The 13,272-nt window shown below is 42.4% G+C and overlaps 1 protein-coding gene across 1 annotated transcript in view; it reads left to right on the top strand.

Moving 5' to 3' along the window:
* Positions 1–13,272, top strand: part of LHCGR (luteinizing hormone/choriogonadotropin receptor) — a 51,793-nt gene that overhangs the window by 21,735 nt on the left and 16,786 nt on the right. The window contains exons 3-6 of the mRNA XM_024553077.2: positions 505–579; positions 3,588–3,662; positions 5,447–5,521; positions 5,610–5,687. Coding sequence (XP_024408845.2) covers positions 505–579; positions 3,588–3,662; positions 5,447–5,521; positions 5,610–5,687 — 303 coding nt within the window. The remainder of the gene's footprint in view (positions 1–504; positions 580–3,587; positions 3,663–5,446; positions 5,522–5,609; positions 5,688–13,272) is intronic.

Raw genomic sequence — 13,272 nt, 5'->3', positions numbered from 1 at the left:
AAGTGTATGATTGTCTAACCACTATGCTGTACACCTGAAACTAATACAAAATAATATTGAACATAAACTGTAATGGAAAAAATGTTAAAGGAAATGATATGGGCATACATAAAAGGTAAATAGAAGAAAAACACTAGGTGCCTCTCTTCTTCGAAATTCAATTTTCAGAGCTGCAAAACAAGGGAATCTGAATACGTTTTCTCAAAGGGCCTGTCCACTTCTAATAATCTATGATGCTGTATCATAATAAACAAGGAAATAAAAAAACAGGGATTACTTAAACTTGCATTTCAACGGGATTTGGGTTGTAGGTGCCCATCAGTGCTCCTAAAGGAAGATGTTAGCACTTTATGACATGAGGACAGCTTAAGGCACCCATGTTCTTTTTCTAGCAGAACACAGGGGAGCGCCCAGTTGTTGGGCCATGTGCACAGCTGCTTATGATGCAGACACAGTCATTTATTTCGTGTTTCTTCCTCTTTTTTTTTCCTCTCTCTCCCCTAGTGAAATTTCTCAGAGTGATTCCCTGGAAAAGATAGAAGCTAATGCCTTTGACAACCTCCTCAGTTTGTCTGAAATGTAAGCATCAGCTAACAGATCATTTATTACTATACGCTATTACTCGCACTGGGTGAAGCCCACTCGGTTTTTGTATTCAAGCATCCACTGCTAGGAATTCAAGAGGAAAAGACTACAGTAATTACCAAGTCTGGGAAGGCACTAATTCCTCTCACGGCAGTGGCCTCAAGGTTGCCATGGTGACAACTGCTTCTCCCTGGAGCTGTATAAACTCTGAAACATCACAACACAAAGTTGAAAATTAAAATTGACATTGTGGAGTCCTGCCAAGTAGCTCTTACCTTAAGGAAGGGAGGGTATGGAGCACTTGGGCCAGTGGAAAAATTTGGAAAGTTGCTTAGAGATTATGAATTAGTTCATTGGGAACTGCTTGAGAGTATTCATTCATTCAGTAAATGGTTCCTGAACACCTATCACGTGAAAGTCCTGTATTGCGAGTTTGTTTGTAGGGTTTGTTATTGTTATTGTGATGTTTTAAAATTTATTCTTAAAAATTATCCTTTCCAAATCATCATCTCCCTCCAATTTACAAAAAGGATGGGAGAAGACTGGCTTAATCCAGTTTTCAGTTGACAAACTTGTGTCCCAAAGAAGTTGGCTGAGTACGTGATGTCACACAGTAAGTCAGCTGGGACTATGAATCGGGTCATGTAACTCCTAAATTGGACCTCTTACTGCTGCCTGGTTTGGCCCAAACCTGAGCTTTTACAAACTTCCCCTGCACAGGAGTTTAAAAGTTAAGGGAAGGGGAAAAGATGTTACCAACCAATAGTTTTTAAGTGCTTGTGCTTGAAACTTATTTTCTCTAGAAGACTCGGAGAGGTAACTTGACCAACGCAGCGCCTTAGGCAAAGGCAGAGCTGGGGTGCAAGCCCAGCCTGTCTTTCTTCAATGCTTGTGCATTTTTCAGAGAACCTTGCTATGAATGGTCTAATTAGCAATTATCTGAGGAGAATTAATTGATCAGTATGACGACAGTGTAGCCAGAGAAGTGGCTCACCAAACAATTATGGGAAATCCAAAATAATAGGTATTTAAGTACTAAAGGTATAGTCTCAATTTGTCTGTGAGGTAGAACTTCGTGAGGTTCTCATTACAACTGTAGCTGACAGTCCTATTCCAGACCCAGAAATCTGCAGTTTAAACACACTTCCCAAGTGACGCTGGTTCAGCACAGCTTACGTTAAGAACTGCAAAAACAACTTAAGGTGAATAAAGCTTCTCATGAGGCAAAGCAACATTTATCAACAGAAAGAAAAATAAAGTGCTCTAAGGGAAACTTCACAGACTTGTCCCAAAGAAGGCCCTGAGGTTAGGGTGCTAGCCCCACACGGGTTCGCTCTGCTTTGATCACAGCTGTAGCCCCAGCACCTAAACAGTGCTTGGCACGTGCAGGAGCTCAATAAATGTTTGTTGAATGAAAGAATGGTTAGACAAGTGGTTTAAGGTCAAACCCCAAAAGATCCTTAAGAGATAGAAGTCCCTTCCATCCTGCCCACATATGGCCCACAATTGCTTGATTCCATTGTAAAAATAATTACAACAAAATGTCACTCACCTTTAAATAATCAAAAGGACATAAAAGATTAGGCACCAACGGCGGGTAAATATGGTAAAGTGGAATGAGCACTAGACCTGGACTCAGAAAAAACAAGTTCACTCCCAAATTCTGCTATTTCTCAGACAAATCATTCCATTTCCTGATTTCATCAACTACGATAATAATTGTGAACATTGGTTGAAGCTTTTCAGTGAACCACACACATTGATTCCTTTAAAATTCAGGGGTGTCAAACTCACTTTCACCGGGAGCCACATCAGCCTCACAGTTGCCTTCAAAGGGCCAAATGTAATTTTAGGACTGTATGATGCAACTACTCCTTAACAGTTAAGCGAGAGTTCGGCACTGCCACTGGGTAGAAACAAGGTGCCGGGTCGGATAAAACAAGGTGGAGGGCCGGATTCGGCCCACGGGCCTTGTGTTTGCCACCTGTGCTTTAAACCATTGACCGCACTATGAGGAAACCGCGCTGTACGTGATATATCCAAGGTCATACAATTAGTGAAACCAGGATGTGAAACCAAGTTAATTCCAGAAACCACCCACCTAACCAGTACACTATATTTTCTCTACACAAGAGTAATTATTGTTTCCTCAGGTGGTTATTCAATGGTATTTACTGGCCTTTTATTGAATCCAGAGTAGAGAGGACCCAGCAACTGTGGCCTCTTCTCAAGGGTCAAAATCACTGGTGGAACTAGGGAGAAGGGCAATAACACCACTACGATGTTATGGCTCTACCTTCACACTTTGCAAAGCCCTGCCTTGTACATTATCTCTACAAGTTCTATTATTACCTATCAACCTGTGAAGTACAAAGAGTGTGCATTATTATTTCAGTATTACAGAAGGGAACACTAGCTCAGGGAAGTTAGGAGACTGGACATCATCACACAACAAATTATCTACAGAATGAGCATAAAATTCCCAAAATCCAAGCCCCTGGACTCTGCCCTGCTGTTCCATAGATTGGGTGTCCGTCTGGATAACTGGTCAGCGTAGCTGCCAGCCCAATATGAAGAGACCCAGTTTACCTACAAGGGAGAGTAGCTAATTTACTCACCTCTCCTAGGAGCAGAATCTCCCATTGCCCCCAGTTTGCAGGCTCCATGGTGTGACAGGACCTATTTGGCCAGGATCCCTGGATATTGATGCTGCCTGGGGACAAAGGGGGGTGGAGGGAGGTGGAACAGGGGTGAAGGGGAGTTGAACAGACTCCCAGCTATGATGCACCTGCCTTGGCAGAATGTTGAGAGCAGAGCTTCCTCGAAATAGCCACTGGCAGACACCATGCAGTTAACATCCCCGGGGTCTCAGGAGCTCCTCTCCAGCACTTGATGTTATTGATGCTGTTTCCAGCCAGCAACCTCTGGCGACCATGGTGTCGTGTATTCCAAACAACACATATCTAGTAAACTGCTGCCCGTTTTTGCTTCTCTCTTTACAGACTGATCCAGAACACCAAAAACCTGGCACACATCGAGCCTGGAGCATTTACAAATCTCCCCCGGTTAAAATACTTGTGAGCAATTTCCCTTTTTAAGCAATGGGGAAGGGGAAGATGGGCATCTGATAAAAATCCAAACCATTCTAAGGTCGGAAAACAGTTTTTAACCATATACTTAGCATTTTTTGCATTTGTCTTTAGCACTCTGACTTAATTTAGCATTTCTTGCCGGCCACTGTGCAGTCATACCTGTAAGTGGTTCTCCACATTGTGCCGCATCACTCTTTGCAGTGATTTGCAAACTGGCCGTGATGGGCGCGTGGGAGGGGGGGTCATGGCACTTTCAAAGGGTAAATCAGAATCCCTAAGGCAAGGCGGGGATGTGGAAAGACGTAGGCGAAAGTGGGAAAGGCAATCCTGACGTGCCCCCTAGCCCTGACTGAGAATTACTGATCTCCTTTATCTCCTTCGTTCGTTCATTCAGTAAATGAAGAAAGTGAAAACATTTCAGGTATTGCCTTCAGGTAGGCACTGTGCCATATAAACTAAACCATTATTTTCTAATTCCCATTAAGTCTGATGAAGTCCACTAAGTAGAACTATCAGGTGAGTACCACCGTAGCCCTGCAGATTCATTGCCTTGCCAGAAAAACCAAAATTCCTGAAATCTGATACAATCTATCAATTTATCATTCTGGGTCTTCTCACATATCAAGTACTCACTCTTTACTTCCTGATCAGTTAAATTTCATAAAATCTCCAGAGAACACAAAGTCTATAACACCTACCATCTCCAAAAGAAAAAAAGAAAAGGAGAGAAGAAGGACATTTTCTCTGGTGTTCAACGTCACCTGTGCGATCTTGCTCTGGGGCCGCTTGCTACAGGAGCTGCTGCTGGCATTAGGGTGGCTCGTTTGGCAGCTCCAATGCTGGAGCACTCCTAACCCAGGTGTTCTGCTTTTCCAAACGTTCAAGAGGTCTATAGGACACATAACCACCTCAGCATTAACCACTTTGGAAAAATATAAGAAAATGCTGGAACAGAAATTACTGACTACAGCCCCTTGTTATCTAAGAATCATTGTCTTTATTAAATAGCATTTTCACCTCCCCCTTAAAAAAGTGGTATTCCCTCGGCCCCAGAACACACTGCAGTGTAAGCCCACGCTGCTACCACCGGCCACAGACAGGGCAAGGACCCAGTGTGATCTGGGGTAACAGGTAAGGAGGAGAACCAGAGAGAGCCAAACAAGAAACCGGGCTTCCTTTGGTTGTCACTAGGATGCCAGGCAGTTCATATCAGTTGTCCAGAGTCCATGACTGGTGAATTTAAAACTTGGATGGGGGGAATTCAGGTGCCTAAACTCCCCTAAAGGAGCCCCATTCTTGTATAATAAAATACCCTTCAATTTAACCTACCACTGAAGCCTCTCTCTTGTTTGAAGTTTAAGTAAAAGGTGGGGGGAAAAGAGAATTCAGTAGCTCAAATAACCAAAAGAATGTTTAATGATTTCAGTGAGATACAAGGAAGAACTTCCTGATGTAATATGAAAGTGCAATTGATGTGATAGGTAAAATCAGGGTGGAAATAAATATAAATGAAAAAGACCTGAAAGTTTGGTCCCAGCCCCTGGACCTCTAAATAGGAATCATTAGCGCAACTTCTCCCACAGTGTTACAGGCTTTTAACTTCTCACAGCCTCCCACAGCTGAAAGCATGACTGATAAAGCCAAACTCAGTATTTTAAAATGTAATAGTATTTGTAAAGTGCCTTTCTACTGTTTTTATCTTTATGCCTTAATAACAATCACTTTTACTCATTCTTTTCACACATGCCCACCTTGTCCCCAAATCACAGGAGCATCTGTAACACTGGCATTCAAAAGCTTCCAGATGTTACAAAGATCTTCTCTTCTGAATTTAATTTCATTCTGTAAGTACCAGGCTGATTGCTATACATAACAGTTTTCTATTTGCAGCTAAAATTCAGAAAGTAAATATTTCCCATTTCATTCCTCAAGGGAAATTTGTGACAATGTACACATAACCACCATACCAGGAAACGCTTTTCAAGGGATGACTAATGAATCCACAACACTGTGAGTAAACTCCCAGATTCACGTTCTGCCCCAGAGCCTCCCGCTGTTCTCATTTCTAGTATAAGGCGGTCTCTTTCTTGTCTTTTACCATGTCCCTCACTTGCTGGTGACATTCTTTTTGACCTAAATTGCCAAAGGTGAGAGGAGTTGTGTGGGATTGAAGCTGGGTCATACGTTCACTTGATAACCAAGCAACCCATTCAGTTTCAAATTAATCAAATGGGCCCTGAGGATTTACAGAACCCGGATTTCCAATTGATGAAATTGCTCACTGCATCAGTGGAAGGCTTTGAAGCTGCGAAGAGACAGCCTGGAGGGGCGTGGCTGCCCTGGTTAAAAGAGAGCACAGAAATTTCAGGTTTCATCAGAGAAGAGTCTGGAAGGATATTCTCCAAGTAGGTAGAGTAGTTGATCCATGGACCCTGCTCTCTTTCTTTCTTCTCCATTTCTCTCTGATTTTTTACCCCCTGGGTGACTGTGTTTCTGAAGCAACATCACCCATGCCCATTTCCTAAGCCCCTTAATATTAAATTTGAAAATAATATCTTATTTGACCATCGCTCATCAAGTTACTAGGCTCAAAGGCCCTAACCCTTTCATGCTCTTTCCTAAGGTCTTGCTATCCAAAGTATGGTCCATGGACCAGCATCCACAGTACCTTCTGAGGGCTGGCTAGAAATGCAAACTCTCAGGGCCATACCAAACCTACTGACTCAGAATCTGCATCTTCCCAAGACCCCAAGCGATTCATGTGCACATTAAAGTTCGAGTGGGCACTGTACTAAGGTAACACAAGTCATTCTCTTCACTGTACACCTGCCTAACTTCCTTCCCTCTGTGATCCTTGCCATCTTCACATGGGGTACCTTCCTGTGACCCACCATTCAGAAGCAGCATCCTGGACACCACATCTCATTTATTTCCAATGCCCAGTGACCCATATTCAGTTCTGCTCCACACATCCATATCCCTCTCTCTCTTTTTTTGGTTATAGCCCATGGCAGGATTGTAATGAGGCAATAAGTGAGCTTGTCCTGAGAGAGAGAGAGAGAGAGAGAGAGAGAGAGAGAGAGAGAGAGAGAGAGAGAGAAATGAATGGATTGGATGACCCTGAAATGAAGTAGTTGCGAAGCAAGAGGACAGACAGTCTCAGGGGACTCTCTTTTATACCAGTGGATTCTACAACCTGGTACCAATGGCACACTGCAGTTGCGTAGTGCTTTCACTTTGTGCAGGCATAGTCCAACACACATAATTGTTACGTTACAAAGGTGTGGCCCCGGCTCAGTGTTTCAATCAAAAGAATGCAGAGCAGAAAACAAAAACGTTTCAAAGTAAAATTCTTTACTTGCCGTTCTTGAACACCTAGAAGGTGACTGTAGATCCTGGAAAAACTTCTCCACAGTCTTTCCACTCCCCCACTCTTCTCACACACCATAGCTCTTCTAGCTGTTTACAGTGTTTCTGACTCCTGGTTACAAGTGGACCTGCAACCACTCATCTCCATCACACCCCCTGTCAGAATCAGGGTATTACGGAGCAAACACTGAGTGGAGGAGTACTGCATGTGTTAGGATCGGGGGTCTTCCTATGTCTTTACTGAGAACATCAAAGACATATAAGATCCTTATCCTCGAGTAGCTCATAATCTCAATGGGGAAAAACATGAAATAACAAAAGAATAATATAAGCCAGTAGATATTCACCATTAGAGTGTGTGGTACACAGAAATAACAAGAATGGAAAAGTCTTCTCAGGCTGGAGAAATCAGAGGAGGCTACAGGGTAGAGCTGAGACTTGAATCAGACCTCATAGACCCAGCAACATTTGTAATATTTAGATATTACATTTATTAAATGCCTGCATTGTTTTTAAGTACTTAAAAACACTCATTTAAGTCTCACAGCAACCCTTTGAGGTAGGGACTATCACCCACATTTTTAGATGCAGAAACCATGGCACTGAAAGGTTAAATAATCCAAGCAAGGGGACAGCAGGAGCAAAAGCATGGCTGTGGGAGGAGGAAAACAGGATGAGGCATACTCATTGGGAGTAAACATCCTGCTTAAGGAATGGGAAATACGTTTAGATAAGTATCTTTACGTAAAAAGGGGCAGAAGGGACATTGGATTACAGAGGGTCTTGAATGCACTGGGATAAGGGGTTAAAGGCTTAGAAGCAACTGAATAAAAGTAGTAAGAAGACCTAGCTGGTGTGGCTCAGTGGATTGGGCACCAGTCTACAAAGCAAAGGGTCACTGGTTCAATTCCCAGTCAGGGCACATGCCTGGGTTGCAGGCCAGGTCCCCAGTAGGGGGTGTGCAAGAGGCAACCACACATTGATGTTTCCCTTCCTCTCTTTCTCCCTCCCTTCCCCTCTTTAATCTTTTTTAAGAAGTATTAAGAAGAAACCACCCAATAGAGGATCCTTTATTCAAAGATCACAAATAGCTATGACTTCCTTTGATTTTGACCTAAAAATAATCAGGAACCAATAAATACTCCTCTTAGACAAATGTATAATGATGGGAGTGGAGTGGAATAGAAATAAAAGGGCAGAAGACTTGGAGGAATATCAGTAAGAAAATAACAATCCATGGAAATTGTTACTGACAAACTCACAAGACTGGGCCACCCCACCAAACTCACAGAACCACCAAAGATGCCTTTTCACACAGCACATTTCAGCATGTATATACAACAGCTACATAGTAGTTTTATGTTGGGACTGTTAATTTATGTTAGTAATGATTTTAAGATGAACAGTGCCTACCAGCAGGGTATAACTGCCCCACCTCTGAAGTTAATGAGGACTGCGGACCCTTCTCCCCAAAAGAGTCCATGGGGGCACTGTGCTACACCCTCTCCTCACTCTCAACCCTGCTCTGCGAGGGGAGAGGTCAGTCATTTGCTTGGCACTTGTTCTCAGCTGAATGGGCCCTTCTGTAAGCAAAGAATCATGTGGAACACCCCGCTGAATAGGGTTATTACACTTAAAGAGAAAAGCCTGATTTTCTCACCTATGAACTTCTACTCCCTAATTATAAAATAATGAAAGCAAGCCTTCTCTCTTCACGAGTAGTAGTTTTGAAGATTTTGTTTTTTATGGAAACTTTCCTGCCCTCCCCCCACCCAAATCTGTACCAACTGTGAGCTTATTTAATGAAAACAAAACACTTCCCTGGATGCTGGAGAAGCTGAGTGGGGCCAATGCTAAAACTATGCATTACACTCTGATGTCCCTTTATAGCCATTTGGCCTTTCACTGAATCTCCTCAAGAGGTCACTTTGAAATGCCCTCCTGGGTAAGCAGGATCTGGCTGCACAACCTTTAAAATATTCTAGATCATTGGTCATATCAATCTCAAAAAGTTGATAACCTTGATTCACATCTAAACTCCACAAAGAGAAGGAAAGGTCACAGCAACTAATTCTCTAAAACCCTTTAGAGGAAAGATGACTGGCAAAAAGATGACAAGATTTCAGGTTGCGCCTGTGACAAGCCACGGTAGAGAGAGTGCTTGGCATTGCAGCAGAAAGAAAGCCCTGATGCACGATGAATGAACGAGAATTCTAGTCCCGGCTCTGCATGCACCCAACCTTAGTCAAGTCATGTCACCTCAACACACCTCTGTCTCTGTCTGTCCAATGGGACAATTAATACCCCCTTGTGTAAATTCAATCACCTTCTACGTCTACACTGTACCATCACAATTAAAAGCTAACACTCAGCAAGCCGGGTTGTTTTAGACCATCCTGAAATCACTGCGTCACATCATCTCATTCTAAGTATTTTCATTTTGAAAATTTTAACTGATAATTGGAGTCACTCTCCATGTCTTCCCACTGACAAATGGAAAGGACAGTACTATAAACTTCTCTATATACCTTACCTAGATTCACCTATTAACAGCTTGCCACAGCTACTCCATTTGTATATATGTCACTACATACAACACATTTCCCTTTGGCCAAACCATCCAAAGAAGTTTATGGACATCATGACTCCACATACCTAAATACTTCAGCATGTATCTCCCCAAAACAGTTACATTCTACATAACAACAATGCCATTACACTTAAGAAAATCAACATGAATTTAAAGGCGTTATCCAACCCACAGTCCATATTCAAATGAAAATGTCTTTTATAGATTGTTTTTTTTAAACTAAGAATCTATTCAAAGTTTATGCATTGCATTTTCGCTGTTATGTCCCTAGTCCTTCCAACCTCACCTCCCACCCTACCCCTCCCCCACCAAGAACCACGCCCCTGCCTTCTTCTGTTCTGTATGACACTGAATCCTTCGAGGGGCCCAGGCCAATTGTCTAGCCTCATCTGCCTGTATCGTCATGACTAGATTCAGACATTTCTGCAAAAACACAACAAAGATGTTACGTTTCTCCCACTGCATCAAACCAGGAGGCACACCCTGCCCCACTGCCCCACCCCTTGGCCATTTGGTTAAGGTATTCAGTGACTGGCAGCCCCACAATCATAAGGGTGCATGTTTCCCTTTGTCATTAATACATAAATAAGGGTGAGATCATTTGACTTTGTGTCAATATCCCATGGCCAAAAACCTTTCGTGCAATGGTTTCAGCATCTATTGATTATTTAGTTATTAGACATGGAATTACAAAATGGTAATATTAAAGTCTACCATTCCTCTACATTTATTAGCCAGTACTCTTCTGTAAAAAAGAGGTTTCCTTTTCCTTCCTTTTATCTCTCACTCTCTCTTTTGCTTTATCTCTTTTTAAATATGGAATGTGGATTTTTTTAAAAAAATTTATTCAATATATTATAATCCATTGTTGCCAGCATTTCTTGAATATCTGTCATCTTTTTATTATTACATATGATAAAGTCATCTAAGTTGACATGGACTTGGCTAAGGTGGAAGGAAACATAAGAATTCAAGTGCTGCTGAAAAGCAGGAGACACGACCAAATCATAGAGGGTTCTCCTGCCATAGAGGCTGCAAACCCCACAGAAATAGGGGAGTTCTGATGAGCTAGGGTCCTGGCAGCGGATAGTAGTGACCCGGTGACAATTATCCATAAAACCACTGCCAGGGCATCCACTAAACAAATGTCTTTATGCATGAGGAATTATTCAAATATAAAAGGACTTCAGCAAAGTACCAAATGAAGAAGACAGTGGTGAATTTAGGGTCCCTCTTCTTTGAGATTGTGTTTGTATAATTGTTTGATTAAAATTTGCTTATAGATATACCACCGCGGGGCATATATTCTAAAATAGTATGCTTTGCCCGTCAGCAATGGGGGCTACTTTTTGAGATCCTGAGGATCTATAAAGATAAATTAAGCTTTCTTCTTTGAAATCATCCAAAACTAGGTGACTACATGATCCAAGAGAGAACTATGGCAGAACATTAATATCACCCCAGAAATGCTTTCAGAGCCCCATGAATATTTGGAGTTTTTTATAAGGCAGCATTCAGAATTAAAGTATCATCTGTGGTTAAGTTCTAAAGCCTGAATCTTATTTTGAATAAAAAGGTGCCATTCTCTCTGTTTGAATCACAGTTACTGACATTTGAATAGAGAAGCCAGACAATGCTTTAAAGTAAGGTGCAACTATTATAATAAAGGAGAGGAGGGGGAAATTCATTTCTGTGCCTGTGACAGCATCCTCAAGGCAAAGGAGGCCCTTCTGACTCCATGAGGTCTTGGGAAAAAAGTTATCTGAAGTGACTCTCCAGATGTTTTAAAGGCATAAAGCATTGTGCAGGCCTGACAACATGAGGTGTCCCTCCTGCATTTGTAATTTCTCTGGACTAAGGAAGCCAGTCTTTTAATAAAAACAATGCAGTGCATTCTATTGTGTGAGTCTGGTAAGAACAGAGATGCAGAGCAGCAGCTGAAAAGGAAACAATGAGCCGTATTCTTTGGAAAACTGGCACAAGCAGGACTCAAGCTATCAAAAACAAAGACAGGAAAAATGTCCAAATGCAAAAATGTCAATGATGCCAACCCAGACTGAAGGTGACTGAGGGCTTTCAGAGAGTGAATACCTTTGGGGCAGCCCTGGCCACTGAACCGACCTGCTCCATCTGGGAACAGAAAGGCCCTACCCCTGTGGAGTTCGTTTAAACAGGTGGCTGCATTTCATGAAAATTCTGTCCAGAGCATCGAAAGGGAGACTGTCTATCCCAGGTCTGGTCAGGGAGCTGGAGGCCACTGCCAACTACATGAGTAATAGGAGTACCACATTACATATTTACTGTGTTCTAGAACCTGTTTCTAAGTCTTTAACATGCTTACCGTTTTAATCCTCACAATAGCCTTTGAGGTCAATACAATTATTATCACCCCTACTTTCACATCAGGAAATTGAGACACAGAGCAGTTAAGTAACTTGCCCAACGTAAATTCAGCCCCTAAGCTTGCAGACTGGGATGCAAGCCCAGGCAGTTGGTCTGTAGGCTTGCAGACTTAACTTTGAGGTGGTACTAAGAACACTGTAAGCCCCACAAAAACAAAACCCTAATATGTATTAAAACTAGGATCATCAGGGCAGCACCTAGCAGTAGTGGGAAATGGCATCCAGACAACGGCTGGCACGTTTGCTTTGACAAAATCAAAGTAGGGGCAACTTTTCCTTGATCCACTACACATGCAGTTTTCTCACTTGCAAGGCAGAGAAAGCAATAAGGGGACTAGACTCGACTCAGTTCTGACCAACAGACTACCTGGTGTGCCCTATGGAAATGATGAGAACTGTATCAGCCTATGACATACCCTAGGGTAAGGGGTCCCAAAGCAGCATGCCCAAGGCTCCCTGGGAGAGCTTGCTCTGAGAGCACATGTTCCTGGATGCCACTGCCAGAGTGTGATTCTGCAGGTCTGTGGTGCCCCTGGCCAGTAGGTCTGAGTCTGCATTTTTGGCAAGCTTCCAGGTGACTCTGATTCTGTAGACGGAGGAGAATGCTTTGATGAATACTAGCCTAGAATCTAAGAAATCCAATCTCAAAGAGGTTCAAAGAAAAGACAGGTATGATTCTATTATCAAATAGAGATTGCTATAAGTGACAAGATACTGCCAAAGAATAATATTCTAAGTATAAAATGAGAAAAACAATTCCCATGCAACTGAGTGCTAAGGAGGCCAGAAGGTTGTTTGTAATTATACAAGACAACAGGTATAAACCAATTACGTATTCCCTCAGATCACACAATACAAATGGAGAAGGAAAATTATTGGAAAAAATGGCATCCAAATATCAACTACAGAATATAGTTAAGATCTGGCAAGTGGAGCTTAAATTCAGAAGACTCCCAGAACAATGCACATGAGAGCAGGGGGAGCCAGGGAAGGCTCTTCCTCCCACGATGGACAAGGCTACTGGTCTACCCAGACTGACAACTGAGCTCCTGTGAGGCAACAGGCATTATGAGAGGCCTGAGGGTTTTATGGAATGAATTAAATATACTCCCCTGCCCTCTCTGAACTCAGTCTAGTAAGGAGACTTTACAGAGTATTTTCTAACCTCTGTGTTTTCTGAATTTCAGTGTTCAAATATCATGCTTCAACATGAGTCCCGCTTCTATTTATTTAT

The sequence above is a fragment of the Desmodus rotundus genome, chromosome 5 (assembly GCF_022682495.2).
Source record: "Desmodus rotundus isolate HL8 chromosome 5, HLdesRot8A.1, whole genome shotgun sequence".
In the NCBI taxonomy this organism is placed as follows: domain Eukaryota; kingdom Metazoa; phylum Chordata; class Mammalia; order Chiroptera; family Phyllostomidae; genus Desmodus; species Desmodus rotundus.
The sequence above is the reverse complement of the archived record's forward strand: the minus strand, read 5'-3'. Positions and strand labels throughout refer to the sequence as shown.